General features: G+C 39.1%; 1 protein-coding gene across 1 annotated transcript in view; it reads left to right on the top strand.

Moving 5' to 3' along the window:
• Nucleotides 1–24,648, top strand: part of ADSS1 (adenylosuccinate synthase 1) — a 30,371-nt gene extending 5,723 nt beyond the window's left edge. The window contains exons 2-13 of the mRNA XM_048307502.1: nucleotides 7,400–7,502; nucleotides 8,883–8,945; nucleotides 9,693–9,743; nucleotides 10,084–10,150; nucleotides 10,541–10,648; nucleotides 11,013–11,094; nucleotides 11,963–12,089; nucleotides 13,024–13,178; nucleotides 16,623–16,747; nucleotides 18,475–18,572; nucleotides 19,733–19,882; nucleotides 21,306–24,648. Coding sequence (XP_048163459.1) covers nucleotides 7,400–7,502; nucleotides 8,883–8,945; nucleotides 9,693–9,743; nucleotides 10,084–10,150; nucleotides 10,541–10,648; nucleotides 11,013–11,094; nucleotides 11,963–12,089; nucleotides 13,024–13,178; nucleotides 16,623–16,747; nucleotides 18,475–18,572; nucleotides 19,733–19,882; nucleotides 21,306–21,358 — 1,182 coding nt within the window. The 3' untranslated portion in view covers nucleotides 21,359–24,648. The remainder of the gene's footprint in view (nucleotides 1–7,399; nucleotides 7,503–8,882; nucleotides 8,946–9,692; nucleotides 9,744–10,083; nucleotides 10,151–10,540; nucleotides 10,649–11,012; nucleotides 11,095–11,962; nucleotides 12,090–13,023; nucleotides 13,179–16,622; nucleotides 16,748–18,474; nucleotides 18,573–19,732; nucleotides 19,883–21,305) is intronic.
• The last annotated feature ends 658 nt before the right edge of the window (nucleotides 24,649–25,306 follow it).

Below are 25,306 nucleotides of genomic sequence, written 5' to 3'. Positions count from 1 at the left end.
TGGGCTACTGGAACTATTTGCAACAGGGATTAAATTAGAGCAGTTTTATGTGATGATTATGTGGAGTTACAGGAGCTTGTTGGCTACTGTTTTTCTCTGTGTGTGTCATGTGTTGCTCTCCTTTCAATGAGATTTAACTGTGATATTTAGTGTAATTTTTCCCTACAGGATAAAGTAGCAGGAAAAGACTTTAATCTCCTAATGATTTAGTGCTTGATGATCTTCAGTGAAGAGATTGATGACCTTGAAGTCATGAGTGTGCAGTGACTGCAGGACTGTTGTTTTTGATTTCTCAAATGTTTGGGAAGGTTGATAATCCCATTTGCATGTACATTCATACAGGTTTCTAAGTCATTTTTTGCAAGATTCCCTGCAAAAACACAAGTAGATTTTATTTTACTGTTCAACACCAGAGAGGATTTAAGTGTGAGTTGTTTCTTTATCTATAATAAAGAAGTCCACCCTTCCAAACTTGAAAATTTTTTCATAGCAATCTGTCACTTCTAAGGTACTTTATCCAATTTTATTTTTCATTCTGCTTATACATACTTACATGCCACACTATATCATTTTAAGCTTTAGAACAACATGGTGACACTGCTATTTTAAACTAGCCTTTCCTCTGGGCATCAGCAAGATCATCTCAGGACCACCAGGATTATAAATACTGTATGAGAAGGTCAGGTTTAAAGTTTCCAAATCTCCATAAGAAAGCAAGCTTAATTTTCAATCCCCTTTATAAAGCCTGATGAATTTATTATCCTCTACAAGCATCAAAAGAAAACAGCTGAAAATTAAACTGAAATGACATCTGTTCTATTTCATTCCTGTTGTTAACTTGTTTACAGATATAAGAAAAGTTATGCTCATATCCTTGGATCATATTACTTCCTACAGGGACATGACTATGCTTCTTCAGAAGAGAGAATTAAAGACAAGCATACTTATCTTGGGTTTTCATGTTTGATTTCCTTTATTTTAGTATTCTGCTAACATTAGTAAGAATATTTTTGCCACTGTAGTATTTTCTATCAATACACCTTGAATTGATATTCTTTGCATCCATTGCTGGAGTAAGTATGTCTTTTGTTGTAGTGGTCTGTTGTGGTATATTATTTTGATGTGGCTTGACAAAAACATGGATTCAGTTTGAGAGAGAATAACTAGTGTTTGAGTGTCTAGTTTGCCTACACTGATTGTTGTTTAAAACCTGAGTTGAATTAGACCTGGCTTTTCCAGTTGCATTTTTCAGATGCTTAGGAAGACCGAGGTATCTGTGTAAGTTAGGGTCATTTTTTGTAGTAAAGAAAAAATACTGCATTATTGGTGCAATATATGATATAAGCTTCAGGTTTTTCATTTGTGCTACAAATAATTTTGTTTCTTTAAAGGGTCAAAAATCTTGCTCTGCTCTTCTCAAGAGTGAATGTGTTTGTAATCATACTAATTATCGCATTAAGCTTTAGAAGGTCTCCTCCCACAGGAATTTGGGAGTTTTTGCAGGGATCACTGTTTTAGTTGTGACTGAGATCCTATGGATTTTGTTCATTCTCTGAGACAGCTGAGGGGCACAGCTGAACAGTGGCAGGAGTCAGGTGTAGCAGTTCTGTGCAGAGTTGTTTGTTCTTGAAATCATTATTGCAACAAAGTCCTGGGAAAGAAGAGCGAAACAAACCAGATTTGGCTGAGGATGGTTGAGGTCTGGAGATAAACTTGCAACTCACACCAGCTTTTTGTCATCACTTCAGCTTTAGAACTCCATTCCCTCAGTTCTTGTGGGATAGAGGATACTTCTGATTATTGCCAACCCACCTCTTCCCAATGGGTTGAGTTAAAAAATAAAAAAACAAAGTTATGGTCAACCTCTTGAAACCTGAGTTGGAGTGAGTTGGATGTTACTTGGCAATAGTTAAACTGGAAAAAAATTAGCAAAAAAAACTTCCAGCAAGGAAAACTAACAAGCAGCTATGGCAACAACCTTGCAACTGGAATGTGCAGCACTTCCAGTCACTGACAAAAGCTTTCACACACAGGTGATTCAGTGACATCATCTTGAAGGGTCTACATGTACAAAGCACTTAATGTATTGCACTTGTCTGACTGGATTTTTTTAGGACCAGTGATGTTCAAACCTCATTTGCAATGGTGTAAATAACAAGAAATCCCATCAAAGTCAATGGATCTATATTATTATAAAGTTCATGTCAAAGCCAGTTATGCTGGTAGCACTTATTAGCTACATTTATTCAGATTAGTTCCAGGCAGTTGCTGATATAAGTTAGAAATAGCCATTGTTAATTAAATTGTTAAGGGAAGAAACAATTTATGTAATAATGTTCATTTTTGTTATTCACATATAAAATGTTGTAAAATGAAGACAATTACTCAATTCAGGTAACAAAACAGAAGTATATTGTAGCCTGCCTGTTAGTGCCACAAGAGAGGTGTTTGGCCTGCAGATACAGTTGAATTTCAGAAAATGTTTTGCTCCATCGATGGATGGAATTAGCATTACTGGGACACTTAGAATGAAGAGAGATAGACAGGAGTCATAGCATTAGTTTTCAGATGCAGACTTCCAAACTGCTGGTTTGTGGCTGGTATTTCAATTCATAGATTATAAATTCATATAATAATGCCAGAGGGGATCATTTGTAATCTTGTCCCTGTACCAAGGACACAGTATTCTAGTAGCAGTTGCACGACTGCCAAAAGGAGAGGTAATACAATCTTTCTACTCCTACTTGATATTCCCATTTATACACACGAGGTTTGCCTTAGGCATATCAGCCAGTACTGAAACCGTGTTCAGATAGTTCAAGGAGATATCTGTGCTAGAAAGCACGTGGAGCTATGTTTTTGTTTCTAACTCGTTTATTCAAAACCTGGTCATTACATTTCATACATTGACTGCATGTAGCAATGCTGAGGAGCTCTGTGTACTTCTGGTGTGTCACACATACCGTGGTGGTGTTGGCTGCAGATCTTCAAAAACCAGTTTCTGTTATTTCCCCACTGTTAACTGGAAGAGGGTGAAAACTGATCACTGTGGTACCCATCAAAAATAAATCTGTTTCTTGTTCACACTCTAGTTATATTTTGAAACTACCATCAGCTTTTAAGGTTTTTATATGTGATCTGATGATTTTTCATATCAATATACTTAATAAAATTGTGTTCAGGCATTTTGGGGAGCACTGAGCAAATGAAGGATGTGCCAACCAGGAGAGCATCTGGAAACACTCCTGTATACCACGTGCCTGGCCAGAGCAGGCAGAAACACCTGTGAACATCAGGACACATTTCCTTCCTGTTCAAACATGTATCATAAGGCTAATTGGGAGAATCGAGTTCCTGCTGCAGGTACTGAACAGCCTCACTGCTGCTCTCAAAATAAATTCTCTGTCTTGGGATGGTTTGGCTGCAGAGAATAAAGACATGATAATTTTAAAAACAATACAGGCCAAAATAGCAGGCTTTGAGCAGTTTGGGAAGTGGGTTGTTTCTTCATGGTTTTTTAAGTTCTACTATAAAGACAATGACTGTCCTCTGGCAACCTATTCATAATAATTATTAATTCCCTGGTACTGTTTATGCCAGCTACAGTTGTTAACACTGGTAAGATATAGCTTCTCAGTTTAGTGTATTGATAAAGTTCTGGTGTTCAAGCACTGTGGAATAGTAATCAATGTACATCAGTGCAACAATCCGATACCACAAGTAGATCAGCACATAAAAAGCTTGGGAATGGATTTTTTTTTAAACAAAGTGCTGTGCTGGAAAAAGACCATACAATGTTTCGTGGGGTAGTTTAGCTCCTGTAGCTCCTTCTAGTACTGGGACAATATGTAATTTTACACTTGGATTATAAAAATGCAGAAAATATGGGTTAAAATCTTACAGAAAAAACAATTTATCTGAGTACAACTTAATCATTTTTTTAAAGTAACTTTAAAAAACCCTAGATCCCACTGTACCCTGTGGAAGGGGCACACCCTGGAGCAGGGGAGGAGTGTGTATGGATGCTGCTGGAGCAGCTTCCCTAATGATGCCTTCCTGGGAACAGCATTTCCTGCACCAGAGTGGTTTAATGGGGATGCCCAGACTACACAGCAAATGCTAATTGTTATCTTGGGTCATGCCATCATTTCACAATACAGATCATACCAAAATGGCACTGATGATTAGTCTGTCAGAAGTTGTTGACTTAACATTCCCGTTGTTAGAGACATTTTTGAAGAACTGCAAAAGAAGACAAATACCACCTCGAGTGATTGCAAATGGTAGAAGATAAATACATTTCAGGTGGGCTCAGTGCTGCATGGCAGAGTCTGGATATTAAATGGAAGTTTATGATGTTCGTGTGTTTGAAGCAAGGGCTAAGCAGAGACTCCAAAAGTTTCTTGGTCCAAGAGGAAGCATCCTGAGGGTCCAGAGAACACTGTCACTCTGTGTGTTAGTGTTCACACCACTTTAATGAAATACCACTTCAGGGAAAGAGGGGAGCTCACACAGTTGCAGTGTACCAGGTAGTCCTCTGCACCTTCAAATGTGTAGTCTTCAAATTAAGCCTATATAAGATTTTAGGTACACTTATATTTTGTTAGGAAAAGAAATTGCTAATAGAGGTCCTATAGTGACTCTCAGAACTGAAGTAAAATTAGAAAAGGAGTAGATGTCTTTAATATCTCAGCTGTTGGGCTGCCCATATGCTGTTAGAATAGCTGTGTAACTGAACATGAGAAATTACTGAGATGACCAGATAATAAACAGAAAATATCTCATCAGACCACTGTAATGTTTTGCAAGTGTGGTCATGTCTGTGGGGTAATTCAATGCTCTGCTATCACTTCAATTATATTTATAAAAGTGTAATTAGTTGAGCTGTAAAAATATACTTGGAAAACACTTGTTTAGGACACACAGACCAACATGAGCAATGCAAAATGTAGTTCCAGAGATGGCAATACTAGTTTTTAATTGCAGAAATGCTGGTTTAGGTGGCCTGTCACTGAATTTTTGATTTGTGTTATCTATTCAGAGGGACTGAAAGTGTATCAGAGATTTTGGCCATTAAAGGACGTAACTTATCGGATGGTGTTTCTGTGCTTCAGCATTTTTTATGTATGCCAGCTTTCACAAGCTGCTTGATTAACATCCATTTTTAATAATTTGCTAAAGAAAGAGCATTTGTCTGGGTGTCAGTTGTTCAGGAAATTTTCCAAAAGCTTAAACTGTCTTTCATAAACATTCCCATACTGGTGTATCCCACCTTCTGAAAATTTAGGATACAAGAAAATACCATTGACTTTAGTTTAGGAATGCTGTTATCTCAGATTGTGAGTCCTCAAGCCTGATTTCATTTGTTCATATTCATGTTGATTAAGAAAAGCAGAGTGTAACTATAGCATTGTGATAACAAATACTTTCGAAGTAGCCTGGTTCCCCATTTTCTGAGGAAAAGAGGAAATTGTTATTTGTAGTGGAGGTTAAATTGGTGTTAAATGATGGAGTTAATTCCTTCAAAGTTTCTATCTTGCCATCTTCTATAGGTGAGCAGAAAAGGAAAGCTCGGGGTCCCAGAGAAGTTATTAGCTTCTTTCTCAGCCTGATAATAAAATCAACCAGTGCAATCCACCAGAGTCAGGCCTCTTAAATACCATGTAAAGTACTCTCCTGACTGATTTATTAACCTTCTAGAAAACTGAGTACTTTTAACTAGATCCAGGTTCCTACAACTGCTTTATTATATCTGGGAGGCAAGCAAAATAGCCAGGATTCTCTGGACAAGTTATAACTCTGCATTAGCAAAACACTTGGGAGTCCTTCCCATCCTAAGGATGAGCTACCCAGCAGTTTTAAGTCAAATGAAATTTGTGTGTACTGTTTTTTCTGTTATAACTCCTACTCAGCTCTCTCTTAGCAGGGTACCTGTTTAAAATTAATTGTTGAGCTCACATGTTCCATAGCATGAAAATTACTTTCGCCATATTTGATGGCATATTTCTTAATGTTTTTCTCCATCACACTGCTTAAAAAAAATTCTCTTTTTGTAACCCATAGTTTTTATTTTCTTAATTTGTGTTTCAGCATTTATCCGCATTTTGAAAGATATGTCAGTTGCCATTTTCCTGAGTTTTACATACAAATGGGCAAATGAGTAAATGAAGAATAAATTGGACTCTGGAATAACATGTGTTTTATTATTCATTTTCCTAAATGACTGTCCTTTCTCAGAGTTTTTGTGTAACTTCACTCATTCAGCCAACACTCTTCATTGTCTGCAAATTACCGGTGGCAGTCTCAGTTCCCCTTCCAGTAGATGCTCTCATTCTAGACAGTTGAAATCATTCAGTCCTTGTATCAAACCCACAAAGATTTGTAATCATTTGGGAGAACTGAAGGCCTGTAGCACCACAGCAGACAAGTAGTCAGGTTTCCCAACCTTATCAGTAGGAGACAAACTGGTATCAAGACACAGCAGGAAAATACACTAAGCCTGCTGAGTAAACTGGATCTTTAATTTTTAAAACTCTTAATGTTTCTGGTCAAATCAACTCATGACCTTGATTTGCTCACCTCTTTCCAAGTTTGTGTGTTGTCACATCATTCTCTTTTAAAGCTGTTTGTGGAAAAGCACTTTAGTAAGGACAATACCAGCTCCTATTCTCAGTTCTGGTAGATAGCTATGTAAGTCATGAATTGTAGCTGACTCCATACAATGGTGGTGGTGGTAGCTGGGAAGATCATCCCTTAACCATTTTCTGGGGTGGTCCTTTGCAGGGCCAGGAGCTGGACTTCGATGATCCTTGTGGGTCCCTTCAAACTCAGGATATTCTGTGACTGACAAGGCCATTTAGTGAAGCTGCAAAGTCTGCACATTCTTCCAACATGACAAAGAACCTCTCTCTTGAACCCCAAGAGAAGCAGTAGCTGTTTGTGGTTGGGCAGATGGGAAGAGCTTCCATTCAAAGGGAAATACTGGGCTTAAACTCAAGGAAACATCCATGTATAGAAGATGCCTAAAAAAGGATAAGCTCGTGTAGGCATGTCAGTGACAGGACTCCAAGGGTGGTAGTTAATTCCGGGTTTTTTTCCCAGAAAGTTTCAGTTCTCTTCTAGCTTATGCCACCACTCCTGTATTAATTCCTGCTCTGCCGTAGCCCTGCCTTGACTCCATGGTGTCCTTCTGCTTCATAATTCTACCGAGTCCTGCTGAACTCCTTTAACCCCTTCACTGTCCTGTCTGAGCCATTTTTACGATGCTACACCATGTTAGGAAACTATGAGGTGGAGAAAGCAGTGACCAAAGACATGTATAAGTAAAAAAAGATGGTCTTGCCATGTCATCTGCTGACAGTTTAGACCATTATTCTTCATGTGTTTCTTTCTCTTGCAGGGTGGGAATAATGCAGGACATACTGTGGTTGTCGATGGGAAAGAATATGATTTTCACCTGTTTCCTAGTGGCATCATTAATCAAAAGGCAATTTCTTTTATTGGTAAGACATTTTTGGAACTTATTATAAAAAATGACATTGTGTAGTGGATAGCTGCAACTGTTTTATAGTAACAAGAAAATAAAAACATGGCTCTCAGTCAGATTTGCTTTGGCTTCGGCTGCTTGATTGCTGCTTTAACATGAAGAGTTACTCTACTTTCAGTGTCAGCTTAGTTTCCACTGTTAGAAAACTGAAAGCAAGAACATCTTATCATGTTGTTCCTTCTTATACTTTATGGTAAGGTTTGGGCCCCACCCTCTACTTGCAGTCTCTTTTTGTAGTTTCAGAAATATTTGTGCTATTCTTTGAGCACACAAATGGTAGGACTTAGCTAAATAAATAATATAAATTATGTCTGACATCTCTTTGCTGACTTCCTAGAAATAGGCCCCAAAAAGCAGGGCTCTACTTAGGTCATCATCCAGTTCACTTTTTGTTCACATCACCAGCTGCTTAGGGTGATGATGTATTTTGCTATAAAGATATTTGGTGCAGATGGCATCATAAAAAGATTTGCATCATTCACTGGACATTAAACTTGTTTTTACATAGCAGGAAAATTTAAGCCTCTTGTCCAAAGTTTTGATTCTTTCAGAGAGAAATGAGTGTAAGTTCTAGTGAGTCATGGAGTTTCATTTTGTTCCATTTAATAATTTCCAAGTGGATGACTGAAATCTATTAAACGTATTTTTTCTCTCAGCTAAATATGGTGTGTTGTCTTGCTTTCCTATTTACTCCCTTGTCAATTAGTAACGACTTTAACTTGATTTATGCTAAATTTAGGCTGAGACAGGCTCCTGCATATATTTCTGACATTCCCAAGAAGGAGGCAGCAGCTGTTTCCAGCCCACTGCATCACTAATCCTCCCTGTCTCACCAGTACTGCTCTTTATCTCTTGTGGGTTCTGTTTTGTAGCTCACAAGCCAGGGAAAGGCATTGCTAATGTATTACAGCACTAATTTGACCTGAATTTAAAACAAATACCTGAATATTGAAGAAGATTTAAATATTTTCACACAGGCTTGTCAGTGTGGTAAGGCCAGAGACTTCTTTGAGCTTTTCCCTGTGAACAATTGAGGCTGAAGTTGTAGGGCAAAGTCCACCATAAACAAAGACAAGAATCCGCTTACCTCAGCTGGCTGTGCAGCAGCCTGGCGTTCATGCCTGAAACAAGCCAGCTCTGGTTTTCCTCAGTTTAGCAGCCTAGTAGCTGCTTACGCCAAATCAGGATTTATCCAAGAAGTTCTCAAGATCACTTTGTGTGAAATTTAGTTTTACTTTTTCAATAAAATTTTAGACAGCAAGTGTTTAGAGACCTTACATCCTAAAAATGAGTATTTTATTCCTTGCTTTAAAATAAATCATTTATGTTCCCAAAGGTAATGGAGTGGTTATACATTTACCAGGCCTATTTGAAGAAGCTGAAAAGAATGAAAAGAAAGGTTTGTATCAAGTAATTTTTAACCTACCTTTATATTGGCAGCCAGGTTGAGGATTTTTGTAAGCTATTGTTTCAGACCATAAGTATTCAGTGCAGTAATAACATCCTGGATTTTAAATGAGGGAATAGTATTTAAAATGTTGAAATGTATGGTAGTCTTTGGACATATTTTCAAAAACAGTCTTTTCATGGGTTTTATGGAGTTTTATGGCATTTGATGCCACCTTAGGTGGAAAGTAAATCCTAAAGTGTGTGCTAAGCTTCCTTTGACCTCAAATAGGGATGATTTAAGCCAGAGTTTCTGTGCCCAAATATAAACTCAGTTGGTTCTGAGCAAGGCTTTAGGCCCTATGACCTTCCAAGGTCCTCTACTTCTTAGATTGTTTTATGTTTCTGTATAAAAATTCTCCATTTTCTGAGGCACAAATAGAGTTTGTGATGTATTGTGTAGCAAGTTAAACAAGAATATTTCCTTAAAGAATATTGTGTAAGCCACAGCATTCAGGCATTAAAAAGAAGTATCTGTGCCCATATCAAAATGAGAAAGCTGGTAAGTCAAAAATGAGAAAAGTTTCTCAACAGAAACATTGCTGATATTTGATATTGTCTTGTGGTTTATCCATTTTGTCTAGTTATCTTAACAAGAAGCCTTATAAACTAGCAGAAAGATATAGAAAAAGTAAAAGCCAGTGTTAAAGTTTGACCAATCAGCACAGCTGAAATCCTACCTTTCTTCATCTTTTGACAGGTTTAAAAGACTGGGAGAAAAGACTGATTATATCAGATAGAGCACATATAGGTAAGTGCTGATTGAAGGGGAAAAAGCCCTCACAAATGATTGCTTAGTTCATGATGCTAAATTAAATTATTATTCCTCAGAGCAGTTATGTATTAGATCTAACACAGCTTCTTATGTTGTGCAATCTGAAGCATAGTAATGGAATCTGTGTCCACTGAAGAGTGATGTTTTACATGTTTTCACAGTGTTCAAGGAATACTCGCTCTGTTTTCACTTGAGGAGGCCTGTGCACTGTCAGTGACAGCAAAGGCACTTTGTCTTGAGATTATGGATGTCTGTGATTTAAAGAATATTTTTCTCCTTTGTTCTCTCACTATATCCGTTTGATTTTCCACTGCAGTGTTTGACTTTCACCAGGCAGTAGATGGGCTCCAGGAAGTGCAACGTCAAGCACAAGAAGGCAAAAAGTAAATATTTTCAACACCCTCATTTCATTAATAGCTAATAAATTTGGAAAATCAGTGTAATTTTGGAAAACAGAAATGAAATGTATCTCTAAAGAGCCTTGTTGATGTTACTAATTCTGTGACTCTGTTCTGTTCCTGGTTATGTTAGTGAACAAACTGTCAGCCAGACTCAAGGCCTCATGCTTTACTGAATACCATGAATATTAGGAATACTAGTGCAAAGCCTGAAAGTTGCTATATATTTATTATCATAGAACTTTAATATCTTTTTATGTCTCAGACCTCCTGCCCAATATATCATATAGTGAAGAGCTTTGACAAAATTACTTGGCATAAAGTATATTTTTGCCTGTATTTATACGTAGTGGGGGGGTGTTTCTTTTTATTTAGCATTGGCACAACGAAAAAGGGGATTGGACCAACATATTCTTCCAAAGCTGCACGAACAGGCCTTCGGATTTGTGACCTCCTCTCTGACTTTGATGAATTTTCTTCAAGGTACACCTATTTTCATTTCATTTCTAAATATTATGTTTAGGAGTGATACATTTTGCCTGACAGATTTGCTTTTAAGGGGATGTTTTTAAATATGTGTCTGAATTTTGTATATAAATTGTCTAGAAGGAGAAGAAAATTAGGAAGAATGTGTGTATGTGTATTTCCTGTACTTCACAGAGTTTCTCATCATTTAAAATATAATTTTGAACATTGGGAAATGCACTGGTTGAGGTGTCAGAGTCCTGGGCATTTTCTCACTATAGCTTTCAGTATATACTGTGCCTAATATAAACTGAATTCTTGCCCAAAGGTTCTGTGATTCTGTGACTCTGTTCCTCACAGTTACAATTTCGATATTTTACAGATTTAAAAACCTGGCACAACAATACAAGTCAATGTTTCCAACATTGGAAATTGATATAGAAGGACAACTGAAAAAGCTAAAGGTAAGGATTTACCACTTGCAATATTTATTTTAATTTTAAAAAGTAAAAATGAAGTGTACCAGACATAGCAGTTACTGAGCTCATTTAGATGAAAAATGCATATGCTCATTATTATAAAAGCTTTTAATAAACAGTAGCCATGCTTTGTAGTAGAATGTTCTCTCTTATTGTAGACATTAATGTAAACTCTGTGGAGGATTTCATTCTTGTATATTTTACTTTTTTGAATGTTGTATCAAAGTAGTCAAGACAATGCAGGGTGATGACTTTATATTTAGTGTCTAGTCTGTCAGTGGGACTTCCATGCTTACTGAAGAATTGTTTGTGGAAACATGTTTCAAGATCCTGGTATTACAAGAAAATTGTCTTTTTACAAATAAATCCAACAGAGCCACTGGTAAAACAGCTTTCATGAACGTGTAAGAAAAGAGGATGTTAAAAAATATCTCTTACCTTTCCCAAGTTTTGTCTCATACTTTTTCAGAGCTGACACCCTGAAGATATTTTATAATATTCAAAAGGAGTGACATGTTTTTCTTTTGTTGCTTGGACTAGCTCTAAGTCCCATTCTGAGTGTGTCTAGACTATAGACACACTATCTAAGGATTATAGCAAAAAAAATCAGTAGGCATAGCACATCTCTGTGAACAGAAATGGTACAGAAATTACAGCATTCTAATGCCATAATAAGTCATGTTTTCTTATATGAGTGGTTCAATAGATTGAATGGTTGTATTTTTCAGGAAAGCACAGTTATTGAGGCTGGCTGCTTAGACTTATCTGTATGTTTTGTCTTTCAAAAGTGAACACAATGTTGCCTGCTTCCAGCCATTGTCTGGGGAAGCTGACATTTGTGCTCAATTTGCAGGGATATGCTGAAAAAATAAGACCCATGGTTCGAGATGGTGTGTATTTTATGTATGAAGCTCTTCATGGCTCCCCAAAGAAGATCCTTGTTGAAGGAGCCAATGCAGCATTACTTGATATTGACTTTGGTAAGTTATATTCTAAACTCAGCTTAACTCCTAAGAGATCAGTTTTATTTTGATTAGTTTTATTTTGATTTGTGTTTATACTGACTTTGCAAACAGCAGGAAAATAGAGAAACAAAATAGTCTTTCCTTAATAGGAACAGATCTCCCAGAAGTAAAGCTCATTAAGACAGAGATTGTATCATTAACAGGATTAAGTGCTTAGGGTTTAAATATTGATTTTTACTGAAGTTTATTCCAGTGCAGCTGAAATTTCACTTCAGATATTCTTGTCTTGATTACTCTTAAATATGTGTGCACATTTCCAAACAATCCAGGCACTCATTGCAGTGCTGCTTAGGTAATTCCTCTGCCATGGGGGGAGGATTAAACTGGTGCGGCAACCTCTAAGTCTTGCTGCTACAGTTGGTCTCTGCTCTGCTTTCTTACCAAAAGTCTAATTAAATCAGTGAAGAAAAAGTTAAGGACTGAAGAGATTCTCCAATCCAGAGTCACAGTGTAGAGATCATGAGTAACCTCTTAAGACTTAGACAATTCGTGGCAGATACTCAGAGCCACTTGTGCAGAGCAATGGGACTGTCAGACTGTGACCTTTACACCAGGCTCTCCATGAATGTAGTGGAAATACCTTCTGTGATACGCAGAACATTGAAAAAAAGCTTTACACAGCAGCAGCATCCTATAATAGATCCCGTGCCTAATGGAGGTAGTATTGAGAAGCTTTTGAATTTCTCCCTTGTGGGCAATCCTCAGTGAAAGTTGCAAAGGATGAATGACACGTAATAAAAAGAATTTGCCTCCCTTTTTGTCTATTGTTCCAATTTACCTTTAAAGCCAAACATAGAAGTGAAAACCTTCTTTGAACTGATGAAGGAAAATCAGTCTTTGTTTATTACCATTGCTGACAGAGGGCTGTGCTGTTGTGTTTTTCTGACAGGCACGTATCCTTTCGTGACCTCCTCGAACTGCACCGTGGGCGGCGTGTGCACCGGGCTCGGCATTCCCCCGCAGCACGTGGGTGACGTGTACGGCGTGGTGAAGGCTTACACCACCCGTGTGGGCATCGGGGCCTTCCCCACCGAGCAGATCAATGTAGGTTTAATGTTACAAATGTGATATACACAGCTGGCAACAAGTAACAGTCAGTGGAATGGGGTAAGGGTTATTCCACTGATAAATAAACACTGTAATAGTAATGCTGAGCAATCACACTTGTGAAGAGAGGAGAATTACATTATGAACTTAAGGTATTTTACATCAGAGGAGAGAAACACGAGTGTGATGATGTTACATTGCAGTGACCACACTTCTGTTGTAATGACCAGTGTGAAAATAGATTTCATCATCTTATATAACATCATTAGGTGTGTTTCAGTGGTGAGAGTTTGTTGTGGACTGGAACTGTCAGTGCATCCCAGAAGAGCTTAAATTACAAGAACAACTTCTGCACTTAACAGCCTGTGTTCTGGGTGATTTATAGAATAAATGTGGTGTGTGCATCAGCCAGTCATGCACAAATGGGTTGGTAAAAAGAACGGGAGAGGTTTTGATTGTTTTAAACTGTCCACTGTATTTTCATTATCAAGAAGCTAGAAAGCTCAGGGTATTGATTATGAGCTATGCACACAGCAATCTCTAGGTCAGTGTTCCGAATCTAATTTAAGGATTTAGTTGCTAAAATCTTTTTCTAATGGCTCAGATGAGTTGATGGTATCCTTTGGGTTTATGAACCATGAACATAAAGTTTCTTCCTTCTTTATTTTTACCACAATATAGACACTGCCAGTCTGAATGGAGCAGCTGGCAGTCTCATACTGTGGTAGAACCGAGGAGCCCTAGGCATGGCGCCCTGCTGCTGTTTTGACCTAGACATTGTACAAGCATTGGTCTTGTCCCAAGCATTTACAGTCTTGTACCCAAAACCAAAAGATGTCAGAAGACCAGATGAAGAAAGTAAATGCAAACAAAATTGTTGGGGTCCCTCCCCCGCCATGTAGCCCTGGGAGAGGGGCCCTGAGGGCACAGACACGGGGCTTCCCTGTCCCTGCTCAGCCTCCTTCCCATTGGTTGGTTTGTGTTCCCTGCGCGGGCAGAAGGACCCTTGGTCCCGTGACTGGAACAGTTCCTGGGCAGAGCTCCGGCCATGCGGCTGGAGAAATAAACATCTCTCTGAAACAGCTAGCAAGAATCTGTCTGTCCGTATATATTTCCTTTCCACGGGACTCCTGGTTTGATATATGCGTGTTGCAGGATCCCCACTGCAACAAATGGTGGAGATTTGTGAGCAGAACGATCCCCGATCCCTAAGCGACTGATTTGTGTGAGTAAACCCTGGAAACTTTGGATTCCTCTTCTTGGTTTTGCTTTGCTATTCCGTATCTAAACTATGGAGGAACCGTGGGAAGACTCTTGGCTCTCAGAGCCGCATATGGACATTTATCTTAAACTTAAAATGATTCTTGAACAACGATTTGTAAATTTTAGCTTGATTCAAGCTCAAAAAGAACTGAAACACTTCCTGGCATGGTTGTTTAAGAACTTTTTCTATGTTTCTTGGGATTTAATTCTTACCAAGGGCTTTTGGAAAACCGTTTGGACACAGTTAATATTGGAGTCAAAATATATGCCGATGGAAGAATATTTTCGTGAATATTATTTAGTTACTGAGACTGTTGAGCAATGTCAGCTGTGTCCTGGTGAAGGGAAGCCTGGCGCAGGGACCGTGCGGCCCAGGCCACGTGCACCGAGCGCTCTGAGAGCAGCAGCGAGGCAGTTCCCGCGCGCGGGCGGAGCCACGCGAGCCGCAGTGTCGGTGGCGGAGCGAGGCGCGGCGGGACCCGGCAGTGCCCGCCCGGTCCTGTGCAGCGCGTGGTGGAGCGAGCCCCGGGAACGCCCAACTGAGAGGGGCGGCGCGCGGGCGGCGGCTGGCGGCGGTGGCGGTGGAACGGAGCCGCGCCCAGCCGAGACACGCGCCGGAGCAGGGCACGGGGGAGTCGTCGCTCGGGGGCCCGGCCGAGACGTGGGTGCAGCGCCCGGCAGCGGCAGCGAAGCTGCGACCAGAGGAGGCGACGCACGGAGAACTGAGCGGCACGGCCCGGCCCGGCCCGCGCAGCCCCGAACGCGACCCCGGGAAGAGCCCACAGGCACCAGCAGCCCCGACAATTCCAACACGGGAGCGACCGAAAGAGACAGCAAAGACGCAGCGAGACAGAAAACAGCAGCCACTCGGAAAAAGGAAAAGATCATAGCAACTAAGACCTTAGGGATAGTAAAATGGTATAATGTTAAGCAAAATTATGGTTTTATAACAAGGTGTGACAACCAGCAAGACATATTCGTGCATAGAACTGCTATTAAAAAGAATAACCCTGAAAAATGCATCCCAAGCTTGGGAGATGGAGAGGTGGTGGAATTTAATATTGTACTAGGGAGAAAAGGGTTACAAGCATCGCAGGTCACTGGGCCTGATGGTGTTCCTGTAAAAGGCAGTATATATGCAAAAAATCGTAGTCATGTTAGACAGTATCTCCATTGTAAGCCCCCCCTACAGTTTCCCTTTCCTAATCCCACCTTTCCCTTTTACCCTATGTCCTATTACCCCCAGTGTATTCCCAATCCGTTTTTTCACCCATGGTTTCCCTCACAAAACCATGCTTTTGCCAATTGTTTCCCCAAAAATCCCTTTCCAATGCCGAGTGGGGGATGAAAAGGGGGAGGGAAGAAGTTAAACCCTCTCCTGCCTCAGTTTCCCCACAAAGCATGCTCAGAGAATTCTGTCTCCCTTCTGTCAGCCCTAAGATGTTCCAGAGAATCTGTTTGGACATTTAAAGACTCAGGAGGGTGGCTTGTTTTGTTTTGAAACTGTTCTTGTTATGTTTATCCAGTTGTTTTCATTCTCCTTTTATTAAAATAAAACGGGTGAGGTGTTGGGGTCCCTCCCCCGCCGTGTAGCCCTGGGAGAGGGGCCCTGAGGGCACAGACACGGGGTTCCCTGTCCCTGCTCAGCCTCGTTCCCATTGGTTGGTTTGTGTTCCCTGCGCGGGCAGAAGGACCCTTGGTCCCGTGACTGGAACAGTTCCTGAGCAGAGCCCCGGCCATGTGGCTGGAGAAATAAACATCTCTGAAACAGCTAGCAAGAATCTGTCTGTCCGTATATATATTTCCTTTCCACGGGACTCCTGGTTTGATATATGCGTGTTGCAGGATCCCCACTGCAACACAAAATTTTATAAAGGATTGAACTGTCAAGGAAATCTTCCTGTTGGATGAAGAAGGAAGAAAAGTCTCTCCTTGGAACATGAAAGTCATATTAAATACGTGATTTGAAATGCTAGTGATTGCAATACAAAAATCGTGTGGATGAGGGGATTTCTTCTCTGCCTTAGTCCTCTCCTAGCAATCTTTTTTTCCCTGAAAAATAGCTTTGAAATTGGAACAACCATATTTTTCTTGCTATCCATCTATATTTGTTTGTATTTGTTTTCCAGCCATGTTTTCAGTGAAGCGCCCATCAGCATTGTCTCTGTCTTATTGTAGGAAATCGGAGATCTTTTACAGTCCCGTGGCCACGAGTGGGGAGTAACTACGGGCAGAAAGAGGCGCTGTGGCTGGTTAGATCTTGTCATTTTGAAATATGCTCATATGATCAACGGATTCACTGCGTAAGCATCAAAGATTTTGCGCTACATTTGGAAGTGATAATTTTGTGCTTCGCAGAATAAATATGTAGGTAACATTAATATAAGTCCAGTAAAGTGTTACGTTTTAAGCAGTACAATAATACACAGTGGGCAACTGAGAATTGTCTTAATGCTAATAATAATCTAATTCCTTTGACTTTTTTTTTCAAATTAAGTGGTTTTACAACATGAGAGGAGTGATTTTTTTGGTACATGTTTTCACTTTGTTTTCATCAGATGGCCAGTGTAGATTGGATCAATATGTTGGTTTTCTAACAGTTTGCTCTAGTGTTTTTGATCCAGTGCTTTCATACTGACTTGTGCCGTGGTCTAAAACCTTTTGGGTTTGAGCTTGGTTGACTCTAATGGATCCTACTTGTAGGACTAATTCTGCATCATTTGGAACCACTGCCTTGATAAGTGAGATAAATGGGATGACACAAGGGTACAGCGACTGGCACAGCTTTCATTCCAGTTCCTAGAGGTTCATTTACTTAGAAAGGTGTAGTTAAATATTGTGTTATAAATTCTGCTTTTAATGGGCTGAGTTTTATTTTCTTTGGGACCGAGTGGCTTCCTTGGTTGATGCATTCAGGCAAACTTGTCCATATATGCAAACACATGACCCTGAGCATTTTAATATATTATAGACTGAGACGTAATTTAATATTGTTTATGCTACTAATGTTACAAAGTAACAATGGTCTTGTTCATTAATTTATCAGAAGGATTTTTAAGTTTGGATTTTTTCTTTTACTTGGATTTATGTTTTGTTTTAACTTACACTGCTCTAGTTTATGTGAAAATAGCTTTAGGAAGGCATTAGGCTCCCTTCCATTTCAGTTCTATACAATTACTGCACTCCTATCAACAGAACTATGTCAGCTCTGATAACTGTGACAGCTAAAAAACATGGGTAGATTAAAAAACTTGAAGAACTGGCTCTATGGTGCTTCTTTCCCAGAAAGTCTCTTCATTTAATCCTTTCATTCATCACATACTTACTGAGCACATACAGCCTGGACTATTATGCACGTACCTGTCTAAATCCTTAGCTGCTCAGATTTTTGCCAGGCAACGTCTAAAATATTGTTCTGGAGAATTTTACTAGTTTTAAAATGCAGTTTTATTCAGATCAATGAATACTGCAGTGTCTTCTTGAGGTTCCATTTTTGTCTTCCAGTATGTTCATTCACAAAATTAATAAGGTTCATTAAATTGACAGCACGGCCCAGGCACTGAAAGTCAAGATGGGATCCATCTTAATGAACTGCAGATGTGGTTTTAGTAACCAGATTATGCTTGTTCTGTTATAAAAGTATAATTTAGTAAATAAGTCTGTCAGACAGTTGCTGTGAATCAGTAGGAGTAACAGAAATAGTCACTGTCAGTGATGTCAAGTGTCATACCCACCCAAACCAGGCCTAGCAGGTGCTACTTTCCAGAGTCAGAGTGCATTTTCATGCACTGAGCTGAACACTCTGCACTTGTGTGAGCAGCCAAGCATTTGGAAATGTCTCGTAGTAACTCAGTCAAGTATTCATCCCAGAAGCATGAATTCAGTTAACAATGTTCATAGTTTAATACGTTTTTGTGTTTCTGCTGGCTGGGCTGCCTGAGCAGGATTTGTGAAAGGGATAAAAAAAAAGATGGAAAATATTAAAGAGAAGATTCATCATGTGTGTAACTAACTGATGTTTTTTGTGCAGTTTGGCATTAACAAAACTGGATATTCTCGATGTCCTTGATGAAATTAAAATTGGTGTTGCCTACAAATTGGGTGGAAAAAGAATTCCATATTTTCCAGGTAAGTTGTTAAACCTCTATGTTCATTTTTATCTTTCCTGCCTGTTAAGCCACACCTCCTGGGAAAGACTGTTTGCTTTTTAAAATCAGATTTGATTTCTTTTTCACTAGACATCCTGTGGCAATTTATGGAGCTGCAGTATCTGTATAAAGATGGCTGTACCATTAATTGGCATTTTCCATTCACCATGCATCTGTGTACAATGGCAAGAACTTAAGAGCAAATAAAATCTTGTGTTAGGGCCTCTATGTGTTGTCCCATTAGATTTTTTATTGGCAAAATCAGGGATCTGAAAATCAGCAAGACTCGAGTCAGTGACTGTGTATCATTGGCAATAGCATTTAATGAAGCAAAATTGAAATAAAAGCTGTGCAAAAATGAAATGGAAACAAGCAGAATAAAGCTGCTTCTGGATGGCTTTATTAAGCTTTATTAACAGCAACAACACTGTGGTTAATAAAAATATATATTGCCCCCTCAATAATGATTCACATTAACACTTTTTAGATGGAATAATAAGTAACTGTTTTACATTAATGATGTTTTCAAGATATGTGTAACAGTCTCTGCCAAGAAAAGAGGTTGGGTCTGTTGAGCTATGGGAGATTCTAGAGGCACGGAGTAGGCTGGCAGCAGCCAGCTTTCCCACCAGTCTTGGTGGTTCCTGGCTATGGACACAATGAGAATTCCAGTGGGGAAAAGCTTGTAGACATCAGAGGTTTTCACAAGACTGATTTAACCTTGTTCCATAAAGATGAAACTCTCTGAGACAGTAATGCCTTGTCTACTGTTTTATTCTGTGCAAATCTGAACCAAAAAGTGGAAGTCCTGTAAACCTCAAAAAATCTTATTTCCTCAAAAATAATACTGTAGTGTTGTTGTTGACTCCATGTTGACAGCGTAGAGTACATTCTACAGTTTTTGGAAGAGGAAACTGCATTCCTGGATCCTCTTGAATCAGATTTATCTTCCTAAGTATCAGAACTTAATCTAAATTAAGAATAAAGGAGTGAATGAATGAACAAACCAGTAAAAACACTGTTTCCTCATGTATCAGATTTTAAATGTTGTCAAAAGATTTTATTGGTCACAAGCCATAGGTATGTCCTCTTAAGGCAGAGGAGCCAAAATCAACTGTGACAAAAATGGTTCTCCCACAGCTAACCAGGAGATACTACAGAAGGTGGAAGTAGAGTATGAAACAATGCCTGGGTGGAAGAGTGACACAACTGGAGCACGAAAATGGGAGGACCTCCCACCCAAGGCCCAGAATTACATCCGCTGTGTGGAAAACCATGTTGGCGTGCCAGGTAAACCATGTCCATATGAGGATGCCACAGCAGACAGACAGACATAGCACTGTGGAAGTGCTCAATTTTTTAGTTGGAAGTCACTTTGGGCAGGAGGGAACAGAAGTACCAGTGGTTGGGCTGATGGGGGTAAATGACAGCTTGCCAAAAATCAGCAAAGGGTGTTGTTCAGCAGGCAAGTCTGCAGTGCTGCTCAGAGCTCCAGGCTGCTGCTGCCAAAGATTTAACCAGAGGAAAGATAAACATGTGTTGTTCTTGGCAAATGGCCACCTTCTGTCAGTGAAAACTTTGGGGTCTGTGCACCATGCTCCAGCATGTAGTTAGGCTGATGTCCTCATCTCTTCCCTTCCTTCTGCATCCTGCACTGCATCCCTGTTTGAACTTAGATGTCTTTGTTTTGTTTTTTTTCCATTCTTGCTCATATAAGGAGATGTGTTGCGTAACAGATACAAGATTGTTTAGCCCAGTCCTTCCCCTTTGGAAAAATGAGAATCTTAACATCATTGATCTGCAAAGGTCAAGCCACCCAGTTTTCTTCAAATCTAACTGCTAGAGCTCTAGAGGTGCCAAGAGCTCTAGGGGTGTGGCATGAATGGTGGAGTTTGCAAGGGAATTTCCACAGTAACAAGCTTACAAAGCTGGCACGTGTGCTTTTGTTTTCCATAAAGCACCTCAAAGGTCACATCAGTGGAGTACAGGCTGGTTACAACTGTGGCAATTCCTGTATCGGTCACGGATCAGGAAGCATCTGATAGCAGAGACTGAAACTCAGAGAATGGCCTCTTTGTGGTCAAGGACACACAAGGGATGTGTAAATACAGCTCCCCTTACTTGTACTCCTTTGGGTCTCTGTATGAAGTTAGGACGCCTTGCTAAGTTTGATGGCTAAAGGAGAGACCTCTACCTACCATCAATTCTATAGCAACTGTGGGCAATAAAACTGAAGTGGAACAGCTACAGTGTGGAATTTGGGGTGGCTGCTCACACTGGATAATGTTTATAGTTAGAGCTTTACCTCTAAAAATATTACTGTATGTAGGCATCGTTGTCTCCTGTTCCACATCATGCGGACTTCAGAGTCTGGCAGAGCTTTGGCTTCCTCTCTGCAGGGATGTAGCTAAACATCCTGTCACTCAAAACAATGGCACTTAAACCTGCAACAAACATTCCTGACTTTCTATTAGGCCTTCCATCAGCAATGCTTTGTGTTTATGGTATAATTATTTCATGCTTTCAAACTTCAGTATACTGCACTTTTAGTCCAGTAGTGCAGCTGGAGTAGAGAGATTTTTGACAATGAAACTTCCTTCCTAAAACTGGTCAGTCTGTAGTGAAGCATGATGAAAGGTGAAAATTATTCCAGTACATTGATTATAGTATTTACTCTCAGCAATTGTTCTAACAGATGTGTTTTCCTCCCTAGTTAAATGGGTTGGAGTTGGGAAATCAAGAGAGTCGATGATCCAGCTGTTTTAAACAAAAGAAGAACTTCAGTGATGAGAAGCACAACTTGGTGTTCATGGGTTCCTTACTGCTTTCTCTTTAAATGGAAATGCTATTTAAAACAAGCAATTTCTTCTAGGAATTAAATAGAAACACAACATATATTCTGTATTGTAACATTTTATTTAAGTTCTCAGTAAATTCAGTGTAAAATCCCCTTGATGTCCGTCGTCAAAAAAAGTCCAAAAAAGTGTTCCTAACAAAATAGGGAAATAATTTTTTTTCAATTGATCCATGTTGCTATTTGAAAGTACTTTACACCTATATAGTATTTCTTCTTGTTGAAACCAATATTAAGCCTTTTCCAGTAATTATTGGATAACTTTGGAATTGCAAAGCTTGGATTTTTTCCTTCAAATCTTAAAATATCTGTGTATCTGGGTTGGCAGTACTAGGACAGATATTGTGCACTGAAATTGGTTGAATTTAAAGATTTTCAGTTTATAAAATACAGCAAAGTTAGATGGGTATTTTTGACTGCACAAAGCATAGCAAACACAATTATGTATAAATTTTATATAACATTTTTAACAGCCTACTAAAATGAATGGAGAGCAGCTAAAATGTATTTATCACAAAGCCTATCCTAGTAACTGAGATAACATCTGTAAAGGGGCCAAACTGGACAAAGCTGACCTGTGTAATAATTCTTTGAACTGTGGTGTGTACTAACAGGCTGGAGGCTGTCAGGTGTGCAGCCTTTCTTTTATGCAGTAGGGAAAGGAGTGAGTGAAGGTGGAAGGAAGAGTCTCCTCAGGGTACAAAACACATGAGCAGAGTGGAGCTGAGACAGCATGCTGCATTTTCTCCATGAACCTGGGACATTTCTTCCTGCTAGTCCTGTGACTGTAGTTTCCCAAGTTCTGCTGTAGTACTCTGTTGAGGAACTTGAGACTTGTGGCTCTGTAAGGCACTCGCTTCCACAGCTCATAGGTTTCCAAGAATAAATCAATGCATGACTCAATGATGACTGGTGCAGTATTTACACCCCTCACACATTTTGACCTTCCTCAGCAAAATGTAATGCCTATTTATAAAAGGGCATGACACGTGGCAGCCAGGGTTGGGAGATGGAGAAGCTGTGGAGAGGTCCCAGAATCTTCAAGAATGTACTTGGAGTTCTTTGTGGATCTTCTAATTTATAATGGTTATGCATCAAGAGCTCTCAAAAAAGGCCGACCTTTTTCGAGAAAGATAATAAGGAAAGATAAAAAAGATAATAAGAAAGATAAAAAAGAGGAAAAAGATAATTCTAGAGATGGAGTTATTCTCCAAGTAGATGTTCCTGTTTTATATGTCTCAGAGAGCTGTAGCAGTATTTTTGTATCATTCCCATGGGCTGTGGAGATGGCATCACATCCTCAGTGATGCCATTATGTACTGTGTAAAAATAGCCCTTTTCTGATATGGTAACTCCAAGGGTACAAAACGATGACACTTGGCATTAGAAATGGGGAAAAAAGGAAAACCTGTCAGGAGGATCTTGTGCCATACTCATCCCCTTTGTCTCATCTCACTCAATATCAAATAGCAGATAATGTTCAAAGCCATATGTGTCAAGAAACACTTTTAAAAGTACCAGAGCAAAGCAGTAAATGTAAGTCTTTATGGATTGCTGCTTGTAAGGCAGAATTCTTACACCATCCATCTCTGGTGCAGTCTCTCCATGCCCCAGTTCATTATAGAGTCTGGCTTAATGCACAAGCAAATACCCTTTTTCTCTAGAAAAAAAAAAAAATTTAAAAAAAAGAGAGCCCAAAGCTGTGAATCTTTACTTCTGTTTTAACTCCTTTGTCCGTCTTTGACAAATTGTTTAGTTTCACTGCTGCTGGTTTTGCTATCTGTAAAATGGCAATTAGGAATACATCCTCACCTCTTCAACACTGCCTTTTGGAGTTCCCTGGGTCAAGCCCTGCAGTCCTTGATCTGAATTGAGGAGGAAGCTCTCCCCATGGTATTTGTTGGTGTTGTGATGAAAGACCAATGAGATTTCTGACCTTATTTAATGATTGTGAAGCACTTCTGAAAGGTACTTGGAAAGTGCTAATTATCACAAGCACTGTGAAGTGTGCCTCATTTATATGAGACACTTTAAGCATAAAGATGCTTGGAGATACAGTAAGTTTTGTTTTCACATGGCTTAACCTTGTGACATTTGCCCTCTGAGTGATCTAGAGCTGTTCCTTTTCTTGGCCCCATCTTCCTCCATGTGTTTGTGCCTGGAGGTGGCCACTATATTTAAGCTTTGGCTGATTTATAGGCAAAGTCCACAGTGACCAACAAGCCACTTGGTGTGCTGCATAACTGGATTAAATTAACAAATCTAAACTGAGTACTTAGCATATTGAAGACAAAAGCTTTTATACCTTAATTTTCACAGGATTACTTTCCACCTAATCTTTTTATTTTCCATTTTTTCCATTAAGTATCCATTAAATCCACATGGCCCGTCTTTGCGTTCAAGGATTCATCAAAAAGCCCAGTGATGTTGTCAGTGAGCATGATGTAATAGGCAATTATCCCATGACTTACTCTGTTACCATAAAAATAATGCATTTCATTTCATAGCATGGATATTTTAAATGAAAGTTTTACTCCAATTAGATTTTATATGTGCTGACATTGAGTTAAATGTGAGTAAGTTCAGGCTTTTACCAAAAAGCTCTTTAATCTACTGAGAGACACAGTGCTTAATAAGAACATTTTAATGTAAAGTTCCTTTAATTTTGGCTGTTTTCCATGTATATTATTTTGTATTGTTTGGAATTTCATTTAATAACAATTACTGTGATGAATTTAAGTACTTCTTTCTCCCCAGCCAAATTCAATAATAATGGCTAAAACTGGTTGATGCATCATCCTGTTTGATATCTGGATGGAAGAATAAGGGTAAACGTTTACTGAAAAGCTGTAATTTGTAGTAAAGATTATAGTTTTTTTAAGTAGCAATTATAGATTCACTCCTGCACAGAAAGTTTTGAGGTATTTTCTGACACTAACCCTTACAATATGGCCTTCTTAGTCAGATATATGCTTCCTAACACAGTCAGGATAGGATTTTGAAGCTTTTGTAATTTTTTAATTTGGCTATATATGGTCTTACAGTTCTGGCATAATGCACTTTATAACAGGAAAGAAAATTAAGCATTTCCATAGTAATGTGCAATCTATACTTACACCTTATGCAGATTTTTTTCAGATGATTTTTGATCCACACCCGTTTATTTTGTCCTTGAAGATGTATTAAAACAGATTTAAAGTAACAGTGCTTGGTCTCTATTTCTCTTATTTTTTAACAAAATAAACTTCATTCAAAAACCTGGTTTAATATTTCATGAATTTTAGAAAATAAGTAGCAGCATTAGTGAACGAATGTATGTTTCCTCTCAGTCTACAGATTTTCAGTGTTTGGCCTTTTTTCACAAAGTCCACAAACTTTGTCTCTCTTTCCCATTTACAAACTCTGAGCATGGATCTACCTTTACCACTGGGCTTCGTGGTTAGTCATCTTTAGTTAGCTCACCTGAGTGACCAATGATTTTATGCAGGAAAAATACATTTTCCAATTTATGCAAAAATTCTTGCAATAAAAGCTGGCTCAGAACAACTGATGTGAACTCCATGAAGCTCCTTATCAGCAGCACTGTGAGAGAAAGCAAAGGTCGATATTGTCACAGATAAACAATTAACACCTCTATAATTGAGAGGGCTTTCAGATAAGTACTGTTAGGGCTTCCAGAAGCCTCCATAGAAACCGCTCCTTTTCTCATCTGTTTCAGGAGCCAGAAACAGCAGGTAAGTGACCTGTCCAGTAAATGACAGCAGGTCAATGCCTCACACACCACTCAGGGCAATGCCTGAGACCTGTATGAGAATTGATCTGCTAATTAATTAGTATTTCTTCATTCTTTTGCATCAGTT

This window comes from Corvus hawaiiensis, chromosome 6 (genome assembly GCF_020740725.1).
Source record: "Corvus hawaiiensis isolate bCorHaw1 chromosome 6, bCorHaw1.pri.cur, whole genome shotgun sequence".
NCBI classification, from domain to species: Eukaryota; Metazoa; Chordata; class Aves; order Passeriformes; family Corvidae; genus Corvus; species Corvus hawaiiensis.
Note: the sequence above shows the minus strand (reverse complement) of the source record. Positions and strands in the feature narration are given on the sequence as shown.